This window comes from Melanostigma gelatinosum (genome assembly GCF_949748355.1).
Source record: "Melanostigma gelatinosum genome assembly, chromosome: 1".
In the NCBI taxonomy this organism is placed as follows: Eukaryota; Metazoa; Chordata; class Actinopteri; order Perciformes; family Zoarcidae; genus Melanostigma; species Melanostigma gelatinosum.
Window position 1 is genome coordinate 22,113,916 of NC_136634.1, and position 20,798 is coordinate 22,134,713.

Sequence of the window (20,798 nt, forward strand, 5' to 3'; positions counted from 1 at the left end):
GAAAATGGTCTGTCTGCTCCCTCTATGCAATAGAGACATTAAACAATACAATTAGGACACTAATGCACTTTAAACAGAGTCATCTGCTGCTGGTGTAAATTACAAGTGGGAACAGTAGTGGCTACTGTGAAAAACATATTTATATATTTATATATATATATTACAATTAAATGTGTAAAAATTAATTATGACATCTTTGTAATGTAATATTTAGATGTTGGTAAATTAAATGTGTGACACAAAACAAATACATTTAATACAACAAAATGTATTATTTGACCCTCCACACCATACGTTTTAGGGTCAGTCCTGCAGAAAACCTTGGATTCATACACAAGACATGCACAGTGAGCCTACAGAGGAAAACGTGTACTGCTCTGGTAATACAAGTGTACAAGCTACAGCCTTCTGGTGGGGAGGCTCCCAGCAGCTGCAAAAACTCAGCTGGCCAGACACATGGATACAGCAGAAACAGAAGGTTGCATACATCTAAACAAGTCAGTCAGTCATGAAAAAACACCGCCACAGGAGATCATGTTAAACAGCAACATGTGTGGGATTTATGTTGAAAGCAAATTGAAGGGAAAGTGGGTTGGTGTCACAGAGTCCACTGTAACATTCTTGGAATAACACAAAATACCAAAGTGAATTTTTGTATAACGTTTCCCAGAGGCTGAATTCTAATTGCCGACCGTCTGACTGTAGTGCCACCACGAGGACGACCTTTGAGGTTTTGAGTGAAATATCTCAACAGCTTTCGACTGGATTGCCATACAAATTGGTCCAGACATCTGGACGATTGGTAATCACTTTGGTGATCCTCCAACTTTTATTTACTGCAGCTATGAGGTCAAATATTCAATTTGCCAGATCATTTGGTTTCTGACTAAATAATTTAAGACCAAATAAGGGAATTCCTGAATCATCTAAACTTTGTGTTGAGTGCTATTTAGCAAAAAGAAAAAACTATGATGGTGAACATAGTCAACATTACGCCTGCTAAATGTCAACAAGCTAGCATTGGCATTGTGAGGATTTTAGCATAGCGACATTAGCATGCAGCCCAAAGCACCCTTGAGCCAAGGTACGGCCTCACAGAGCAGCTAGCATGGCTGTAGACTCTTAGAACATAAGTGAAGGGGTTGTCAGCACTGCTCATCCCACTGAGAAACATACTCTGTTCATATTTGCCTCTGTATGTCATTGTTTTGGCTTGACGACCTGTGCAGGACTGTATTGCTGAGTCTCATTGCTCGTTCATACCAAATCTAATCACGACATCTTACCTTCATCAGAGAGCATCTTCAATGGGATGGTCATGATGCTCTGTGTCTGCTGGATGTGCCAGTATAGGCAGTTGCTGGCTGGTACGTCAAGGCTGTGTTTTGGAGAATCTTACCTCCATATTTGTACACTTACTACATCCAAAATAACTGGGAGCCAGTCACTGTACTGCTCACACTGCTGGGACTCAAAAGAGATTTCAATCTGAGCAGGAATACTCGTTCAAATGTTATAGTTATTATATATTATAAAAATCTGTTGTTTTCCATTTTAAAGTTATTTGACTTCTTACTGACAGGAGTGAAATGGAGGACACAAGCACTCGACTACAAATCCCAAACAGGCATTATGTGTCTCTTTATCAGTCGGTCCATACCGAGATGATTGTGGCAAAGTGTGATCAATGCCACAGTTATCTTTGTGAGTGTGGTCCCTGGGTATCATGACAGTCTGTGCTTTGTGGCAACAGACATGGGAGAAGTTTGCCAACAATTGTTGAATCTTCCCCGTGTCATTCCATCAGTATTCTTCACACAGCGCTGTGTGAATCGGTCAATATTAACGTTGTCCCTGTAAATCCCTTTGGTTTTACAGTGTGGGTGATAATGTTACATTTTCAGCTCTACAGTATCTTTGCCTTGAAGGTCTCCCCTTCTCCACTCACGGCAGTGACATTTACACTGAACAGAGTGGATACGAGGACTTCCACTGCGCTGGAGTGTGTGATGCGTTCTCACTCAGACTTCTGATAATCAAAGAAGGAAGTCTCGTATGCCTAACGATGTCAGCACATCCAGCATGCAGGAATTACCAGAACCACGAAAAAATCGAGTGGATACCCCATGCCGTCACTGTATTTTACCCGGAAAGCTGTTTTGGATGACGGAAAGTAAATTCACTCACGGTCATTTAAAAAAAAATATATATTGTTTCATAATCCTTAAAAATCCAAAATGTAATCTCATCATATTTTTATTAGGATAGAGAACATAAAATGTTTGCAAACACATATTTACAAGGACATTTTAAGACTTACTAGAAACAAGAATAATATAAACAATTCAAGTTGATAAATCGTTGTGTAACCTTTGACCCCACCAGTGTGTCACGTTCATCTCGACTCATGGAGTCAAACGACACCAAAGCCACGTCTGTACAACAGAACACCCGGTACTGATAGAACACACATGTGACGAAAACGTGTTCGTCAATAACGGTATCATTTAAAATGACATTTATCTGAACACCTTTGTGCCCTCAGACGACGCCCTCACACACATTCAACCCTTCAGGTTTGGAGGTAGGTGTCATTAGGTGGACGTTTTCTTTGTAGATCGTTTCCTTTGAATACTTTATTCTGTAGATCTGAAGACCTGTTTCACAAAGAAATATGCAGATGATTCGAGAAAAGTCACAAAAAATAAAAGTAGCAGAAATATGTTTCCTATTCCAGTTGAATGTTGAAAGGTTTATCTAAAGCACTGTGAACTGCCTTTGTGCATGACATGTGAAATCTAAATCCATGGCTGTTCATTCGTCATTCTGACCATCTCGTCTCTGAATCATCCGCATTAGTATTTCCACCCAGCTTGGAGAGTATTGCACTTGAATATTAGCGATATAGTTAGTAATGACACTGTATGCATGCAAGCTCACATATTTAGTTATTTTCAATAAATGCACATCACACAGGAATTCTTTATTTGTCATTTCTTTATTTGTTTTATCTTTTTTGTCTGTACTAGATTATTGCAATCTGGTTAATTCACATTTAAAAAGCAGTCATTGACGCACTGAAATCGATGATATTCATTTTTACAATAACCATTATAGGCCCCATAGAGACTGGAAAACCCAATCCAAAAAAACAAGAAAAAAAAAACATCTGTATGGTTTTCTGCACGTTATTTTGTTTGATGAGACTTTTTTGATAGTAATTACAAAAAAGAAAAATATATATAACAAGAATCATGAAAAGGAGAGTTGGGGGGGAAAAAACTCAGGAATATTACGACGGGCAAACAAACAATCACAACACAGCACAAGTACCTACTTACGGCGAGAAATGAAAGGTAGAAAAAATTTAAACAAAAATAAGCGCATATGGCAGAAAGAAAAATCAAAGAAATTGGCACCTATGAAGTTAAATACAATAAGCAACCGAGGGGACGAGAAAGTGAAGCCTTTTGCCTACAATCGATTAAAAAAATCCCAAAACAAAGGGTGTTTTCTTGCTTTTTGTCCTTTTCTATTTGTTAAAAAAAATACAATGCCTGACCCAGGGAGTGATGGTTGGGAGGAGAGGAAAGGAGAAGGGGGAGGAGGAAGAAGCTGGTGGGGGGGGGGGGGGTTTGGCAGGGACAATAAAAAATACTGCACGTACAATACCTTTTCTCACTCCTCTCTTTCCTTCATCTAGCTCTTACCGTTTCTCTCACCCACTTTCTCCTTTCTTTATTTAATAGCATATCCCATTAATATTCCTTTCCCCCGCTGCTCCTAATAGCCGCGCCCAGTGGCGCGATCGTTAGAGTTTTACATGTGAGTAGCAAATGACACTTTGATTGGCTGTGATGTGGAGATGGGAGTCCCCCGCCGGCTCCGGGTCGGGGGCCCCGGCTGAGTCGAGAGATCCTGCCGGGCCTCGGTCTCACTGCGCGTGCTGACTCAGTGTGTGGTTCTGCAGGGAGAGAGGGAGAGGGAGGGATAGAGAGAAAACGTGAGAACACATGATGAGAGAAATAATGGGCTACGTGAGCACAGTGCTTTCCACTTGCACCCCCACCCAATAATAGAACAGAGGAGAACAGAAACACAACCGCCTCCCACAGTACAGACAGCGAGGCCTCCTCGCTTTAAACATAGTCTGACGAAAGAAGGGGAAGAGAACGGAGGGGAAGAAAAGAGGACAAAACAAGAGGAGCGGACGAGGCAAAACATAAAGTCGTGGGTACAGCACTGAGGTGTTGTTGCTCACACTAAATATTATGAGAAATCGGGGAAAAAGAAACAGATTTGAACATTTTGACACATATTGCCACACCCGAACAACGCACCGAGTCTAATCTAATGGAATAAAAGCAGCACCTGCTTTTGGTCCGGACCGAACCATTACAGCTCATTTAGTATTTGTTCTGTTTTTGTTTTATTTCTAATCTGTGGGAACCCAGAGCCTCCATTTGTTTATTCAGATCTGTGGAACCCTTATGTCTTTTGATATTGTGATTCATATTTTACAGAGACCGTCTCCATACCGCGGAGACGCCTACACTCGCATCTCTCCAAAGGCATCAGCGCACTACACATCAATACATAATCACAATACAACAACAAAAAACCAACCTTTTCTTTCTAGATTTAAATTCACAACAGCAGCGAGAGCACAAAGGGAGACCGATGCAGCAATCTCTGGGTAAAGAACTAGAGCGGAGGATCATGGAGATGCATGTGTACATAACTGAGGTATAGGCACCAAAACGGTCAAGTTCACGACATACTTCACACACTTCTGTTATGGGAATGTTATACACAGATATGTGCAAAAACAAGTATGTTTGCTCCAGCACACACACACACACACGCACACATACACTCAGTCCTCTGTGGCTGTCCCATATCAGCTACAATGGGGAACTGAACTCATGATAATCTGGATTTGCTGGTTGGGAACTTGGCTAGGATCACATCTAAAGCTGGAGAGATACTGTCTGTGCATGTGTGTGTGCGCACTGGAGATAGGGAGATGATTGGAAAGATTTCTCTGGGAATTTGTCTGTGTGTGTGTGTGTCAGATAAATTTCCACACGGATGTTTTCCTCCTGCTCTCTCCTCATTTTCCCCAGACTGTTCAGCTTTCTCCCTATGAAACGTTGCCCCTCTCTCTCTCTCTCTCTCTCTCTCACACACACACAAATTCCCTCTGAAATCTTTCCCTATCATCCCTTCTTCTTAACACATACAATACACACTCTCACTTACAGACACACACACAATTCCCAGTGAGATCTTCCCAATCAACGCCCCCCCCTCCCCTTCACCACCACTAAAAGCAGCTTTCTCAGATTAATCTCTCTCTCTCTCTCTCTCTGATAGGCCTCACTACAGAAAAAAAAGAACAGCGGATGGGAGAATAGAAAAAAAGAGGAGGGGATAGGGGGATGAACGGAACAGAGAGGCAGGAGGGGTGGATGGGGAGAGAAATGTGAAGGATTATACGTGCTTTGGGGTTGATAAATACTTATTTGTCATTCTATGGCCCTTATCTTGCTGTGCATGTTTCGTTGAGCCCCGTGGTGTGCAAGTGTGTGCGTGTGCACACACACACACACACACACATACACACACACACACACACACACACAGCGTATAGGGGTTTCAAAGAAATGGGTGAGCAAATGAGAAAAATAATGAACGGGACAGTGAAAAACAAGTGTCTGTTTCTGTATACGTGTGTGTGTGTGTGTGTGTGTGTGTGTTTGTGTTGAGGCCTCTCCAGTGAGGAAGCATATCTCATTGGGAGCCACTGACCCCATTATGATAAAAAACCCATCCTCTCTCTCTTTCTCTCTCTTTCTGTCTGCTGCCTCTCACTCCATTGCTTCCTCCCATCCTCGGCCTCTCCGCTCCAACTGGCTGCATTTCCTCTGATGGCCAGAGGAGGTCAGGCTCATTCCTCTTCACGTGATCGTGTTCTACACGAGAGGAGAGGGCAAGATGTTGTCCAGTGCATCTGTCCTGTTTCCTGCACATCCATGTCTGGCTTTTGTCATTGCACCTTTGCATCATGTATGACCTCTAACATGGAGATCTTGGGCATTAGACGTGTGAATGGAGATAAACAGGGATCCAGTAGTAGACGGATTTCAACAAGGAAAAAGGGAAGTAGGGAGGAAAGAACTAGAGAGAAGCGGGAGTGTGTGTGTGTGAGTGTGTTCCCTCAGGTTCTTTGGGTTCTGCTGCTGCCGTATTGATTTGTAGACGGAGCGAGGGATGGAAAGAAGGGACAGAGGAAGAGTAGGGAGGGATAGAAGGAGGGAGGGAGGCCACGGTCACTCCCTGGAGGAGCTTGTAGCGCTGCAGTGGACTGCTGGAAATAGCCCAGAGGAGAGGAGACAGAGAGGGAGAGAGGGATTGAGATGAGAGAGGAATGTAATGGACGGATGTGTGACAGTCGGTCATGCTACACACTTCATATGACACACACACACACGCACACACACACACACACACACACACACACACACACACACACACACACACACACACACACACACACACACACACACACACACACACACACACACACACACACACACACACACACACCTCCCAGTTACTTCTCTTCATTTACTATGTTGTTGGGAGCTTGGTATTGATTATGGAGCAGGGCAATCAATGGGAAGTGTGTGTGTGTGTTTGTGTGTCACAGTGTGACATCTGCTCTACTGCAGAGTAATTGATATATTCTAGAGAGAGAAAAATGGGTGACAGAAGGAGGAGTGTAGGGGAGGAGCAGTAGACTGGTTTGTTTTTATATTTCGTGTTTACCAGGGCTCTAGGCCGGTGATGAGTGCGGCCAATTCTCAAGCGAAGCTGCCTTTAATGACACTCCACACCTGCAGACGTTTCACAATAAAAGCCTTCCAGCAAAGCAAAGGGGATAATGTCCCTCGACCTTCTGGAAGTGTTTTAATGTGAAGCAGATGAAGCAAGTGTGAAGGAATTTGCGTTAAGAGTCAACAGCAAACGAAAGGCTTGTTATTCAAATGTGACATGAAGGCCAACTTCTCTCTTCAGCTGAGGTAAGAGAGGCCTCAAACAACATGTAAGCATTTACAGTATGAGCTGCATGCCGTAGAATATGAAGCTCTTTTTTTTATTTCTGTTAGAACAGCCTCTTCCAGTTCAGGGTAGACAACTTGGATTGCGTTGTTTTGTAAAACCCCACGTCCCACACCAGGAACCCCTGGTATTTCGACTGTTCTTTTCACAGCAGAGGGTGTGTGTGCTGTAGCGAGAACAGCCAGCCCAGACCAGTCAATACAGAGGCCTGTCATTGTTTTTCCTAAACTGCTTAGAGAGAGCGAGGCTAAAGCCTGCAGAGCCCTGGGCTCAGGGGAAATATGGCCCTGTCGCATTACCCACGCACAAACCCGACACACACACACACAGGAATGCATTCACAGACACGCTCGCAGCTAAGAGCACATGGATGCACACACGATGCCAATAAAGAATTTGCAAAGACAAGAAATACACAATAGTAAACACACACACGACCTCATGGGGAAGGGAAGAAGGGTGCGAAAGAGGAAACCGAGAGATAGAGATCAGAGAAAATGTAATCTGCCTTGTCCTGCTCCTCTCTGCTATCTACTGCATTATGATGCTGATGGTTGCGTTTTAGAGGGCTGTCGCCTTGAACGTGTGTGCACGTACATGATCTGCGTCGTGCCTGGTCAGCTTCCCGTGTACAGCAGAAACGCACCGGTATCGAGACTGAACTGAGAACACCCGTCTTTCAACATCAGATTACAGCAAAACAAACGAAAGCGACAACGATCAGACGTTGGTCGCTGACACGCGTGGCGATGACCTCGTTCGGGGGCCGAGCCGGTCGGACGGCGAAGTAACTTTCTCCCGGCAACTTGAACTCAGAAACACACACCGACGCTTTGCTTGTTCTGTCATGATGTAACAACTGCACTTTGAAATGGAGGTGCCAAGCATCGAATAGACACAGGAAGAGGAAGCATTGCTGTTGGAACAATGCCGTGTGTGTGTGTGTGTGTGTGAGCTACCTCCATGTATCAGCGAGTCTGTCAGTTCCTGAATTTGTGTCAAATGTGTGTGTATGTGGGGTGATTGGAGGCAGTCCAAATGTTGCGTGCGTCTGAGTGTGTGTGTCCATCTCCACTGCTGTTTTTAAAACCCAAATGAAAAATCACCTTCGTCGCCTTGTGGTCTTCTTTGGGTTCAGTGTATTGATAGCTCAGAGTTGACACTCTTCCAACAGAATGAGCGTGTCTGTGTGTGTGTGTGTGTGTGTCTGGGACTAGCAGATGGGCTGAGGGTCTTCAGCCCCACCCGTCCAGGACAGGGTGCTGCCACGGGAGCAGATCGAAAATAAACGCACCCCCTTGCCCTTAACATCCCGCCGACACGTATTCCCTGCTCCCCTCCTACTGTCTTTGGCCACATCTCTCCTCATCATCCCTCTGACTCTCTTCCTCCTATTGTAAATCTAACGCTGTCCCATACTTTCAAATGATCCATCCAAAACTTCTTTCATCCCCTTCTCTCCTCCGTCACCGCACCCAGGGTGACCTCTCTGACCATGTCCTGTTTGTTGAGCTCCCTCCCTTTCTTTTCTCCCAGGTGACTTCCCCTCTCCTGTTGCTCCTGGCTCAACCTGCCCGGTTAGGACCAGTAAACACAACCTAAAATACACTCGCAGCATGAAGGGCGCAGACACACACACACACACAACCGTCACAGGATCTGCACGAGATTCACAGCAGAGGTGAGAGATCCCCGTTGGAAGCCGTTACACAAGATAGGAAGTGACCTCACCTCCAGCACAGATAACGGATCATTCCTGAGCATCACATGACACGTGTGAGTCACACCACTATAGAGAGAAATGTGGGTACGCACGCACACACACACACACACACGCGCACACGCACGCACACACCAAGTGACAGGAACATGGTCCAAGCTGTTCGAAAGCCTCCAGGTGCTGGCTCACAGAGCGTTATTCCTTTGTATCTCGCTCTGCCTCGTCTTTGTCTCTCTGCGTCCGTCTGTTTCTTCCTCCGCTTTATATCAAAGCAGAAGTAACTTCTTTTGCCAACTTCTTTTGTTTCGCCTCCCTCACTGAGAACCACTGTGTATGCCCTTTGTACCATCTTCTGACGGAGAGTTCCTCAAAGCATAAATGCAAACCCACATACGTGTACACGTGCATACAAACACAATGTTTCCAGATGATTAACTGGTCCTACACTGACATTTCTGTTTAAATCCAGCATCAACAGAATGAGCTTTGCATTCACAGTGTGGAGCAAAGAAAAGTACAGAAATCTCCGCAGTGTTAACAGCCGTGGACACAACTTCTATGCAACGTGTCCTTAGGTGGTCAGAGGGGGAGTCAGAGTCCGCCAAGATTAAGGGAAGTTACATTAAATGACACACTGTTGTTCATTTGGTTGCATTTGCCTTCCAAAATGATGGTCGTTTTGATAGCGATCTGTAAAATAAGACTTGAAACAGCAGTAGCTGTGGTACTGTGGTAGTAGTAGGATCAGGTAGGGCTAGCTGCCTGGCAGTCTCTCCCTGTTTGTCTCTCTACCACTCTCTTTGAATCTCCTTTTGTTTCTGTCTCTCTTTCCCCTGCTGCAAATACCTTCAAGCCCAGGGATTCTGGGAGGCAAGAGTGTGTGTGTGTCCCAGGTCCCCATTCTAATAACACAGAGTCTCCCAGTGAGCAGTGGGGCAGCTGAGTACGCTCCCCTGGAACGCCACAGGGATCTACGGATCAAATTCACACACACACACACACACACACACACACACACACACACACACACACACACACACACACACACACACACACACACACACACACACACACACACACACACACACACACACACACACACACACACACACACAGCCCTGATCCCAACCGCCGGTATTGAACAGTCTGCCCAGCTGTTCTCTGCTGAGCATTAACTACCAAAATAAAGATTGTATTCAGTACTTTAGCTCTGAGGGGAAAACTTTAAATATTCCTTTCATTTTCCAGGTATAGGCAACATACAGTAACTGCTGAGAAAGGCGCCCACATACTGGCTGCATACAAATTAATATCATGTCGCTCATATAGTCGCTCCGATGTTGGGACGCGTCCAACTGTGCTGAAAATGTAAAATGCTGTCAGTCTGAGGGAACAGATCCCCGCTCGTCTCTGCGGCCGTGTGCACGCACAACGTCAAAACCGCTGGGACACGGGGAAAGGCGGGAGATTCGGTGGAGGGAATCAACACGCAAACAAACGATAGGGTCCCCCACATCCATCCATTTACACATCTGACCTGCAATCCACTCATCCAGCGGTGTTTAAATATTCACTCGTGCTAAAGGAAATGCTGGAGCACAACAGGCAGAGGGAAAGAAAGGGATGATCGGGGAGGAGTGCTGAAGAGTGATGAATGGAGCGAGGGAGCGGAGGAGGCATTGAGGGCAGAAGCTGCAGTATAGCACCCCCTAGAGGCTTAAAACGAATGTGAAGATCAAGAAGTCTGTCAGGGAATGTAACACGGGAGAGAGTGGGAGCTGATGTACAGCTGGATGACGATTTCAGACTAGAATACTTCAACAAGAGGGATACACAGTCTCCAAAGATCATAAAAAAAAGTACATGCCGTAGATATTTGGATACTGGTTACACTCGAGTATACTTAAAAATATTGTATGAATGCAAAAATAATTGTTTGCTGGTGGTGGAAAAACTGACGTTCTTTTGAAATCATCGATACAAAAGCAGTTTCTACAGTCATGCTAATTAAAAGAAAGAATCTTAAACAGAGAGAATGAGAAAAGTCCTGTGTGTTTGGGATACTGGGAGTAAAGACAGAGAGAGATCCAGAAGGACCTCACTGATCAGGGCCACGGCATTTCTTATTTACACACACACACACACACACCAAAACATCTCTTATTTACCAGCTTACGTCTGCACTATTTATGGGGCACTGGGGAGAGGCACAGAAGAGAGGAAGAGAGGAGAGGGGCTAAAATATGCATAGGGGCTGGTTCTTTTGGGACGCACGGGGGGAGTCAGAGAGAGGGAGGGAGACAGAAAGAGAGGAGGGGAGAGAGACGGGAGGAGAGAGAGAAAGTTGTGGTATGCAGGTGCAAGAGGTGGACAGAGAGGTGAAAGCAAGCGATTGAGAGTGGTGGAGAGAAAGCAACGGTCTTCGTATGCACAGGGAGCGACGGAGACGGAAAGAGGGACAGAGAGAGTGCAATGAGGAAGGAGAGAGGATGATGCAGCGACGTGTCCATGCAGCAGGTACCCTTGGGTGTGTGTGTGAGAGAGAGAGAGAGAGAGAGAGAGAGAGAGAGAGAGAGAGAGAGAGAGAGAGAGAGAGAGAGAGAGAGAGAGAGAGAGAGAGAGAGAGACTGAGCTTGACATCATACGGCCCCTCAGAGGGGTTGAAAGAGGCCAAAGCCTTTTCTCGCTGGCCAACCAGCCTTCTTCATCCATCGGTACCTCATTAAAACATACACAAATTACCCCATTCCACTTTCTCTGGCAGATGCACGCACGCAAGCACAAGCGCACACACACACACACACACACACACACACTAACAGCTAGCAGTGGCATTAACCTCCATGGTTGTAGCTCTCCATCTCCCCAGTCAGCCTGTCTGTCTAGCCCACTTAGAGAGCCCTCCCATGGGGCAATGGAGCTGTGTCAGGTCGGGCTCGGGCTGCAAGTTTTCACACACACACACACACACACACACACACACACACACACACACACACACACACACACTTTGGCCATGACCAAAGTGTAACAAGATGGATATAGCCGGAGTGCAGTAGCCAAAGAGGAAGAAGTACAAGGAGCTGGGGGAGAAAGGAAGTTGAACTGAGCTCGACTTAGCTGGAATGAAAACAACAGAATTAAACTCATCTGACCTGACCAAACTCAGCTGAGGTAATATGTGAGGAGAATAACTCTGTTAGTAAAGCTGTATACAGATTTGAGACCTTTTAACTCGCACTAGCTTGACATAAGACAGAGTCAAGAGTCTAAAGAGAACACTGACAACAGGTGAATCCCCATCAAGATTAAAGAAGAAAACAAATAGAATTGTTCATTTCCTTTCTTTCTTTTCTTTAAGTGTGGTCTGTCTCCACTCTGATTATTTATTGTCTCTGTTTTTAATTTCACTTGTATACTTTAGCATCTATTGTCAAGCTACCCTTGATTGAACATGTTGCATTTGTATTGGAAAGCACTTTGTGCTACGGCTCTTGTATGAGAAGTGCTCTATAAAAAAATATATATTATTGTTATTAATACTACTGTGCAATGTTTTTGGTATCGACAAAATAAAAGCAGACCAAACCAACAGTTACTTAGGTCGGTAGTGTGAGAAATGTAGCCAAGTTTCTGTTCAATCCAAAGGTCACAACAGACTTATCCAATTGATGATGACAATCAAACAATTCATCAGTCCATAGAGATGTTGTGACCTGGTCAGACACCAGGAGAGGAGTCATCTGGGATGGAGTGTGTGTGTGTGTGTGTGTGTGTGTGTAGAGGTGAGTGTGCGTAGAGGTGTGTGGAGGTGAGTGTGCGTGTGTGAGGCGTGAGTGGTGCCTGTGTGTGGACATTAACCGACAGGGTCCAGCAGCCACCCTGCTGTTAAATGGACTGGCCAGCCATATGCCCACCACCTCCGGCCCTACATCACTGCCACTTTGGGTGTGTGTGGGTGTGTGTGTGTGTGTGTGTGTAGCAGGCTTTTGTAAATTCAAATATTCCCTGCTAGAAGGTCCTTTTCTGACTTTCTTTGTCCAAATCTCCGTCACCAACAGCCTCCACACCGACCACTCTATTATTATGTACCAGCCGAGCACAGCACATATTATGGAGTGAGCGCTCTTTTGCCACCGTCAACCACACAGTTCATGAGGCATCGATGTTACAGGCTGCTGTGGTAGGAAGCTGTGTGTGTGTATTGAATGTAACTTCATGTATTGATGTCAATAATCTGATGAATGTCTCTCTGCTGTTCGAATGCGTTACCCAATCACCTGTAGAAAGTAGATGCGCACTTATGAATCTTTGTATCCTTTAAATCACATGTAAAGAAAAGTTCACTCTTTGTAGCGACAGCAGCTCGATTGTGTGCATGAGAAACAGGATGCCGAGCCAGGTGGTAAAGACGAGGGAGCTGTCAGACAACACTGGAGCCCCCACTGATGCCGGTATAAAGGGGGGGCTAAAAAATGGATCATTTAAAAGACAGGAACTCGAGGTCCGTAGCCCGCTCTCATCCCAAACTCATCCCAAAATGTGATTTTGTCGCCATCCAGGCTCTGTTTCAGTGGTTTGGCTGTTCACTTGGGTTTAGGCTGGTCAGCATAAGGTGCACAGTGGCCTGGGTGATAGCAGCGGGAGGTTACTCAACGGCAATAGGTAGAGGGCTAGGAGCAGATGTGATGCGAGTGTAGGATTTCTAACCGGTGAGAAACATAAGCAGGTAACCATGACCCGCGGCGTGTATCAGAGGAAGACGGGTCGGGAAGGAGGCTGGTGATTAATCAGACACCCGGAGGGGCGGAACAAATTCAGGAGCCTAGGGGCAGGGATGCAGGAACCCCGGGGTCTCCGGGGACAGTTAAGTCACCCAGACCCGGGGCAGAGCGAAGCTATGAGGTGATGTGTGCTTCTATTGTGACGTTAGTGATCCTGGGACAACTCGGTTTGCTTGTACGGCGTGTGATGCAAACAATTTATGACCCTGTAGCCCTGTCATGGCCAGAGAAGTTCTACTTGTAGCTTCCAAGCAAAAGCCTCTTTTCACCTTTCTGAAGCATTCCAGCATGCTAACCTGTAAATGAATGCGCATCTCCTGTCTAAAACAGTGGAACATCTGTATTCACAGACTGTGGTTGTTCAACACTAAAACATTACAGCAAGCACAATCTGCTCTGCCTCTCAAACACGATGATGGTTGAGGTGCTTTGGCAGACTCCACTTAAAGATAGACTGCAGCTTGTGTGATTTTAGCCATAGTTTTTTTTGGGTTGTCAATTATGAATCATTTTATCTGTCTAGTAGAATCGTAAAACACCAGAAACTGTATCACCGGTGATACTCTCAGTACTTGGCTAATGACAGTACTAATAAATGATCTTCAATGCAATGCAAGCAGTTCTATTATTTTGAATAAACTGCAGGCTTTCACACTCTTCCAGAACAACTGCTTTTAGCGAACACCTCTGGTCCTGATGAAAGTTCACAGATTTCACCTTTCACAGCGCTGCTGTTTGACCTACAGACTGGTGCCAAAGGGATACAAGAGACGAGGAGGAGAAGAAATGGAGGAGGACAGGGAGGTTTACATCATCGCAGACCTGGCCACAGCTGGCCCAGGACCTACTCTTGGGTGACTTATACCCTCTCTTCTCTTTCAGACGCACACACACACACACGTGTCTGGACCCTAATGGCATGAGGCTTGCCAGAACCCTGCCCACACCTCCCGAGGAGAGATGGAAAGAGGGGGACAGAGGAACGGAAGGAGGGAAGAATACAGATGGACAGTAAATAGCGGGATTCTGTAAAAATGATGGACAGTAGCTGGGAGGTATGGAAGGAGGAACTGGAGAAGGTTACTGCATATTGAGGGACGGGTGGAAGCCTCGAAAGAAGGGAGGGTTTAGGTTTAGAATATGAACCACACTTTCTCTGACACAGTGAGTCTCCTTGGGCACACAGTCTACTTACTACAGCATGAGATCAGTACCTGCACACAACCATTTCCTAATTCATGCCAGACAAGAACTAAAAACACACACACACACACACACACACACACAGCGTTACGGGGACCTACCTGTAGTTCTGTCTGAAAGAAGAACTTCTGCGGACACTGGGAACAGTCGTAGATCTTGTCTTCCTGGCCGTGGACGGCGAAAATGTGCTGCTGGAGCTTGTTGGCCTGCACAAACACTGGGAGAGGAAGACACATACGGCAACACGTTACACAGTGTTTATTCGTCAATAGGCCAATGCCTATTACCACTGAAGGGGACATTTGAGATGAGGTTTTCCATTGTTGTTGGCGTGTAACTAGTGTCAACTAGCTGTCAAACTCAAGGTGATCCAATTTACAATTGTTTCAAATTGGATTGTCTGCCACATGATTTGCAATGTCATCGCGAGTTTTGAATGGTTGAATGGAAAGTGCAAGTTTTGGAGAAAAGTGATCCCGGGTCAGTGAGTGAAAGATAGTTGAAGGTGTTGGGATACAGACTATAGTACATGTTAGCTTTGTATTACTGATCATCAACCCAGCTGTGTCTCAAGATCCAATGTACTGATTTACTGTTTACAAGCCGACTGCTGAACAAAGATTGGTGCTACACTACCTACTGTATGCTGTACCAGCAGAGGAGGAAGCAAACGACAACTGAGTTAAATTAAACCCACAAACACGCACAACTGAAGCAAATGAATGGCTGCCTGGAAAGAAGGAGAGGAGACAGGAAGCGCTATCCTCAGCAGACCGTGTGATATTTATCAATAAATGATCTCCTCTTTTTTTAACTTCCGCTTCAGTGTTGTCTCGTACACGTTTTTCTCTTTCTTTCTCCTCCCTTTGTTTCAGTAAACTTTGGGTTTTCACTGCGAGTGTGTATGTGTTGAATTATTAAGCCCCCCCCATATGAGTGGTGCCCATCTTACTAATTCATAAGCCACCAAGGAATAGAGTTAAAGTTTAAAGCGCTGCTGTGTACCTGGGGGAGGGGGGGGGGGGAGGCACACAACACAAGACAAACTCAACAACTGAGGGAGACGAGAGACAGTGAAGGGGAGAAAGAGGGAGGGCAGAGAGAGAGAGTATGGGGGAGTATGGGGAAGAGATGGGAGGGAGGGAAGGTGCAGTCGACCAGCGAACCACAGGCCAAATTTGGTCATCCAGCATTTAGTTTGGGTCCTCCGGTGGATTTCAAAGACACAGGGTACTTCATAGTTGGCATGTTTGGAGGTAATGCTGCATGAACGTTTGCACATGCAGAGTGTTGTGTCTATTACTTTAACAGCAGCCCCCTGCTGGAATATTACTCCCTCAGTTAGAAATGTTAGAAAATGATGAATGTCCCGAACATGATCTCACTGTTAACCATTCACTCTTATGTATGGTGGTGCAGGTAACCCAGAGACAGCTTTACTGTGCCACAAGAAGTACTGCAGCTGATTTAAGTGCACACCTTGCTTCCAACTGCAATAATGAACTCATGTGTTTGTTTGTTTTTTTGACTATAATAAGTGACAAGACGTGAACAGTTTGCTGTTTAGAGAATGTGCGGTGGTGGTTAAAACACCTTTGGCTTCATATTTATATAATATACAAATAAAACAAAGCTAAACAGTTCTACAATATTCACATATGATGAGGGTAGGACTGTCTATAGTCATTTTATTGGTGATGTACTCTAGGTGTAATTTATCCTTAGTTGAGGGAGTTACTGTAGGATGTTGCATGGAAAACGTTCCATTAGTTCAGGTAATGTTAAGGCGTTTACTGCATTGAAAGAGATGTTACAGCGGTAGAGTGCGATGGTTGAACTGGCGCTTGTGATACCTTTTATCGCCTCGCAAAAAAACTGGAAGAATAAAAGAAGACAAGAAAACCAAATTGGTGAGAAGAGGAAAGGAATATACCGGTACATCAGGAATAAAACAACAGAAAAATGCACAACATTGGTTATTTCCATGATGGCACACTAACTGGACATTGACCCTGATGTGGGTCCCATCTATCCGAGTGTGCCGTTATTTCATCCTCTTGCTTTGACGGGATCTTCACCACAGTAACCCCAAAATAGCCCTTACATTTCTTCCCTTACTTCGGCTTCTAAGGTCTTTTGCTCATCGGTTGACTTAACTTCAAACGATTCCTGAGCACTCGGCCACAGGAAGGACAGAAAACTATTATTAGTATTAATAGTTTCTTGCGGTGTACGAGAGTGTGTGTCCCTGCTGTGTAGTTTGTGAATTCATGTGCGCTAACTTGTTGTTATGCTTATGTGTGTGGTATGCATCTCCATGTTTCTGTGTCCATTTTTAAAAGCAAAGCAGATCGGACACCAGTGAGCAGTGGTTTTCTGTGCGACTGTCCTTGACGGTGAAAGTGTGTGTGTGTGTGTGTGTGTCTGTCTCTCACCTGTGAAGCAGACGGGACACTTGAAGGTACCTCCCATGCCTTCGAAGCTGTGCTCTATCAGGTGGCAAAGCAGCTTGGCAGGTGAATCAAACATCTGGTTACACAGCTTGCATTCGTGATTGATGCCCTCCTCTGCAAATAGGAGACAGACACGCATATGTAGGTTGGGTTAAGCAACACGAAAACAGGAACATACGACACCATTTTAGAATATTCTCACAACGCTCTGGGCAGATGTCTGCTCATACAGAAACTAGAAGAAGCTAAGAAGAAATGCACACGTAAACCACACAGCAATATCTGGAATATCTGTAGTGGTGAAATTCCAATCGGCCATATTCTATTACTAACTAACTAGAATTAAATATACATCATTTAAGCAGTTTCACAAATAGTATTGGTGTAGACAAAAAAAAAACTACATTAAACAGCAAACGAGTGAATAATAATAATAATCTCAAACCATTGGCAAACATTTTCATTTCATTTCAAGAACTTTACGACTTTAAGGTTCAGCTCCAGATCAGTTAAGCAGTCAACCCTTGCTGCATGCTCTCCTTTTCATTTTTCCTCCCCCACCCACCAAACCCCCCCCCCCAATCCCAGTGCCATATCTGCCCCAGTTGGTAATTGCCTGTCCTCCCCACCGGGGCTGTGGATGATCTACCCTTCCTATGGCCATCCTTCCCTCGCTCCCTCTGTCCTCGTTATCTGCCTTTGCCCACTGCAGTCGCTCGTCCATCCCTCACTTTGCCCATTCCTCCCTCCATGTCCCCTTAACGCCCCTCTTGGTCCATCACTTGCAGATTCATTTGTGTGGGCTCCGATACCTCTCCTCACACAGACTGTGCTTACGTCTCTGAATGTCTCCTTACTACCACGTCTCTCCGTCCATACACCTGTGCTCTTATCAGACTGTCATTTAAGGTGGACACGCCTCCCACAAGCTCTTATTCAGACACAATTGACAGTGATCACAGGGCTCGTCACTGAACCATTTGCATGGACTGCTGAGATGGTGCATACAGCAGATGAATGAGGTGACACGCCACACTTCAGGTTTATATTTGTCACAAACACACAAGAGACTGTCCCCAAGCCGCCATCCTTCCTAGTTGTTCTCACTTGGATTATGTTTGTGTGTGTCTGTGTCTATTTTAAGAAGGTGTCAGTGACATCACAGCACCCATGGTGAAAGGCCAGATGAAAAGTGGGCGTCACAAACACATATACACACACACACACACACACACAGGCACCCCTGATGATCAGGTCTCCTGCTAGTTGTCCTTATCACCATTGTACCATACAGGACCAATACCCTAGTCACACATACACACACATCGTGTGGGACCACACACACACACACGCACACCACAGGACTGTAAGGCCCGGAGGCATCAGATGGTGTCTTCACACACACTAACACACAGAAACACACACACATACAGTGATTTAAAGATACACATTGACAATTCATGGAGAACACGCTCAGTCACTTTTTCCCCTGACACATCTCGTGTGCGTACTCACACACACACACACACCCACACACACTCTGCAGAACTTCAGCTGCAGAGCTGCAGGGGATCGTGGGGTTAATAACGTCTTCAATCATACATCCATGACACCCATACTGACTTATACACACACACACACACAAAGATTCATATCTCTCTTTGCCTCAAAGGCCGACACAAGGGTGCCCTAATCCCGTCTCAATAGCTGTGGGGCAGTGTGTGTGTGTGTGTGTGTGTGTGTGTGTGTGTGTGTGTTGGGTGCCACATGGGTTTATATGGATGAGATGGTATGCGCCATGGTCCCGGTCCCCAAACGTCCCCTGTCCACACACACAAACCTCAAAGGCTGCTCGGTTGTGTGGGGCGCCAGTGTGTCCGAGATATACTGTGACAGATAGAGGTTCATTATCATTTGCTAGGAGATTGAAACAGCAGGAGAGTCACATGGAGTGAGACACACAGAGAGAAAGAGGGAGGGAGAGAGGGGGGGGGGGGCGGCGGAAGAGAGAGAGAGAGAGAGAGAGAGAGAGAGAGAGAGAGAGAGATGGAGGAGTGTACAGCACTACCAGTTTAATAAATTGTCATGTTTCATATTTGAATTATCATGCAAGTATTCCTCATCTTGGTGAAAGTATACTTTTATTCAAGAAGAAAGTTTTGCCGACACGCTTCAGTGATATGTGTGTGTGTGTGTGTGTTGGGGGTCTGTGTAGAAGGCACCCTTAAATCTCCTTGCCCTCAGTAGGGGTAGAACGCTGTCTTCAGAAGTTGCCTCGCACTCTTCCCACGCCACCAGGCCACAAAAATCCCAAACTGCACACGTATGGCATAGAGATGTGGTTATGACTGGCTTCTATTAACACAACTCCAGCAATGTTCTTCACCCCACTTTAGTCATTATCGACAAATATCTATCGATATCTCGATATCAAAAGCGAAAAATATAAAACAATATTTGGGAACTTACAATAAAAGTGTGCTTTCACTTAGAAGTCATCTAATGTAGCGCTGCAACTTCGTTTTTCCCTTTGTAATTAATAGTCTTTAAATTGGAAAGAAATAGTCAAATATGCCCACCCCAGTTCCCTAAAGCCCAATCTGACATTTACAGTTTATTTTGACCAACAGTTAAAAAAAATAAAAAACAAAAATAGTTTTTTATTGGTTTTCTGTTGATAATTTCAGTTTTAACTTTAACATTTCATCAGCACAAACCAAAAAATGCTGTTGTGCGTGTGTGTATGTATATATATTTCTATATATATATTTTTCTTTTTCTTCTTCTTCTAGAAGCATTTCAAATGAGACTTTGAAAGTGATTTACCAGTCAATCAATTATTGGATGAATGAAAAAAGTGGCTACAGATGAAAAAAGACAAAAACTACATTGAGAGAGGATAAGAATGAGAGAGAGAGAGAGAGAATTGAAGGGAAACAGTGAGGTGCATCTCAGAACATCCCAGAACAAGGGCATGGGGAGAGGCCTCCAACGCCTCTGTGTGTGTGCGTGTGTGTCCCATCAAAGACTTCTCTTTTCTGACATCTACATTGTTTTGATCAGTGTGTGTGGGGACCGCGGTCTCTGTATGCTGTCCCCCTCTGAGACCCGGTCCGTGTGTGAGCATGTGTGTGTGTGTGTGTGTGACCCATAGTGAGATGATAGAGTCGTAGAGCATCCTGCCGTTACGCTTTGTCTCACAGAGTGCATTTGATCCACCCGCAAACGCACATGTGTGCACGCACACACGCACACACACACACACACACACACACACACACACGCACACACACACACACACACACACACACACACACACACACACACACACACACACACACAACCCTAGGAGGCCTAAGCTGGGACAGAGAACACAGGGGAGAGAGGGATGACAGAGAGAAAGAGAGCGAGGCAGGGTGAAGGTTAGGACTCTGAGTTTGTTAACAGAAATGAACTTTTTATGCTTTTTAAAGCACACCAAGGCAACACCATCCGGTTGTAAGCGCTCACCGT

General features: G+C 45.2%; 1 protein-coding gene across 2 annotated transcripts in view; it reads right to left on the reverse strand.

The window, feature by feature from the left end:
- Positions 1-3,024: 3,024 nt before the first annotated feature.
- The window catches only part of znf423 (zinc finger protein 423), a 136,648-nt gene continuing 118,874 nt past the window's right edge, over positions 3,025-20,798 (reverse strand). For both annotated transcript variants that reach the window (XM_079269451.1, XM_079269450.1), the window contains 3 exons: positions 17,268-17,399; positions 14,934-15,049; positions 3,025-3,964 (listed from right to left, as the gene is read on the reverse strand). In XM_079269451.1, the coding sequence (XP_079125577.1) occupies positions 3,935-3,964; positions 14,934-15,049; positions 17,268-17,399 (278 nt within the window). In that variant the 3' untranslated portion in view covers positions 3,025-3,934. The remainder of the gene's footprint in view (positions 3,965-14,933; positions 15,050-17,267; positions 17,400-20,798) is intronic.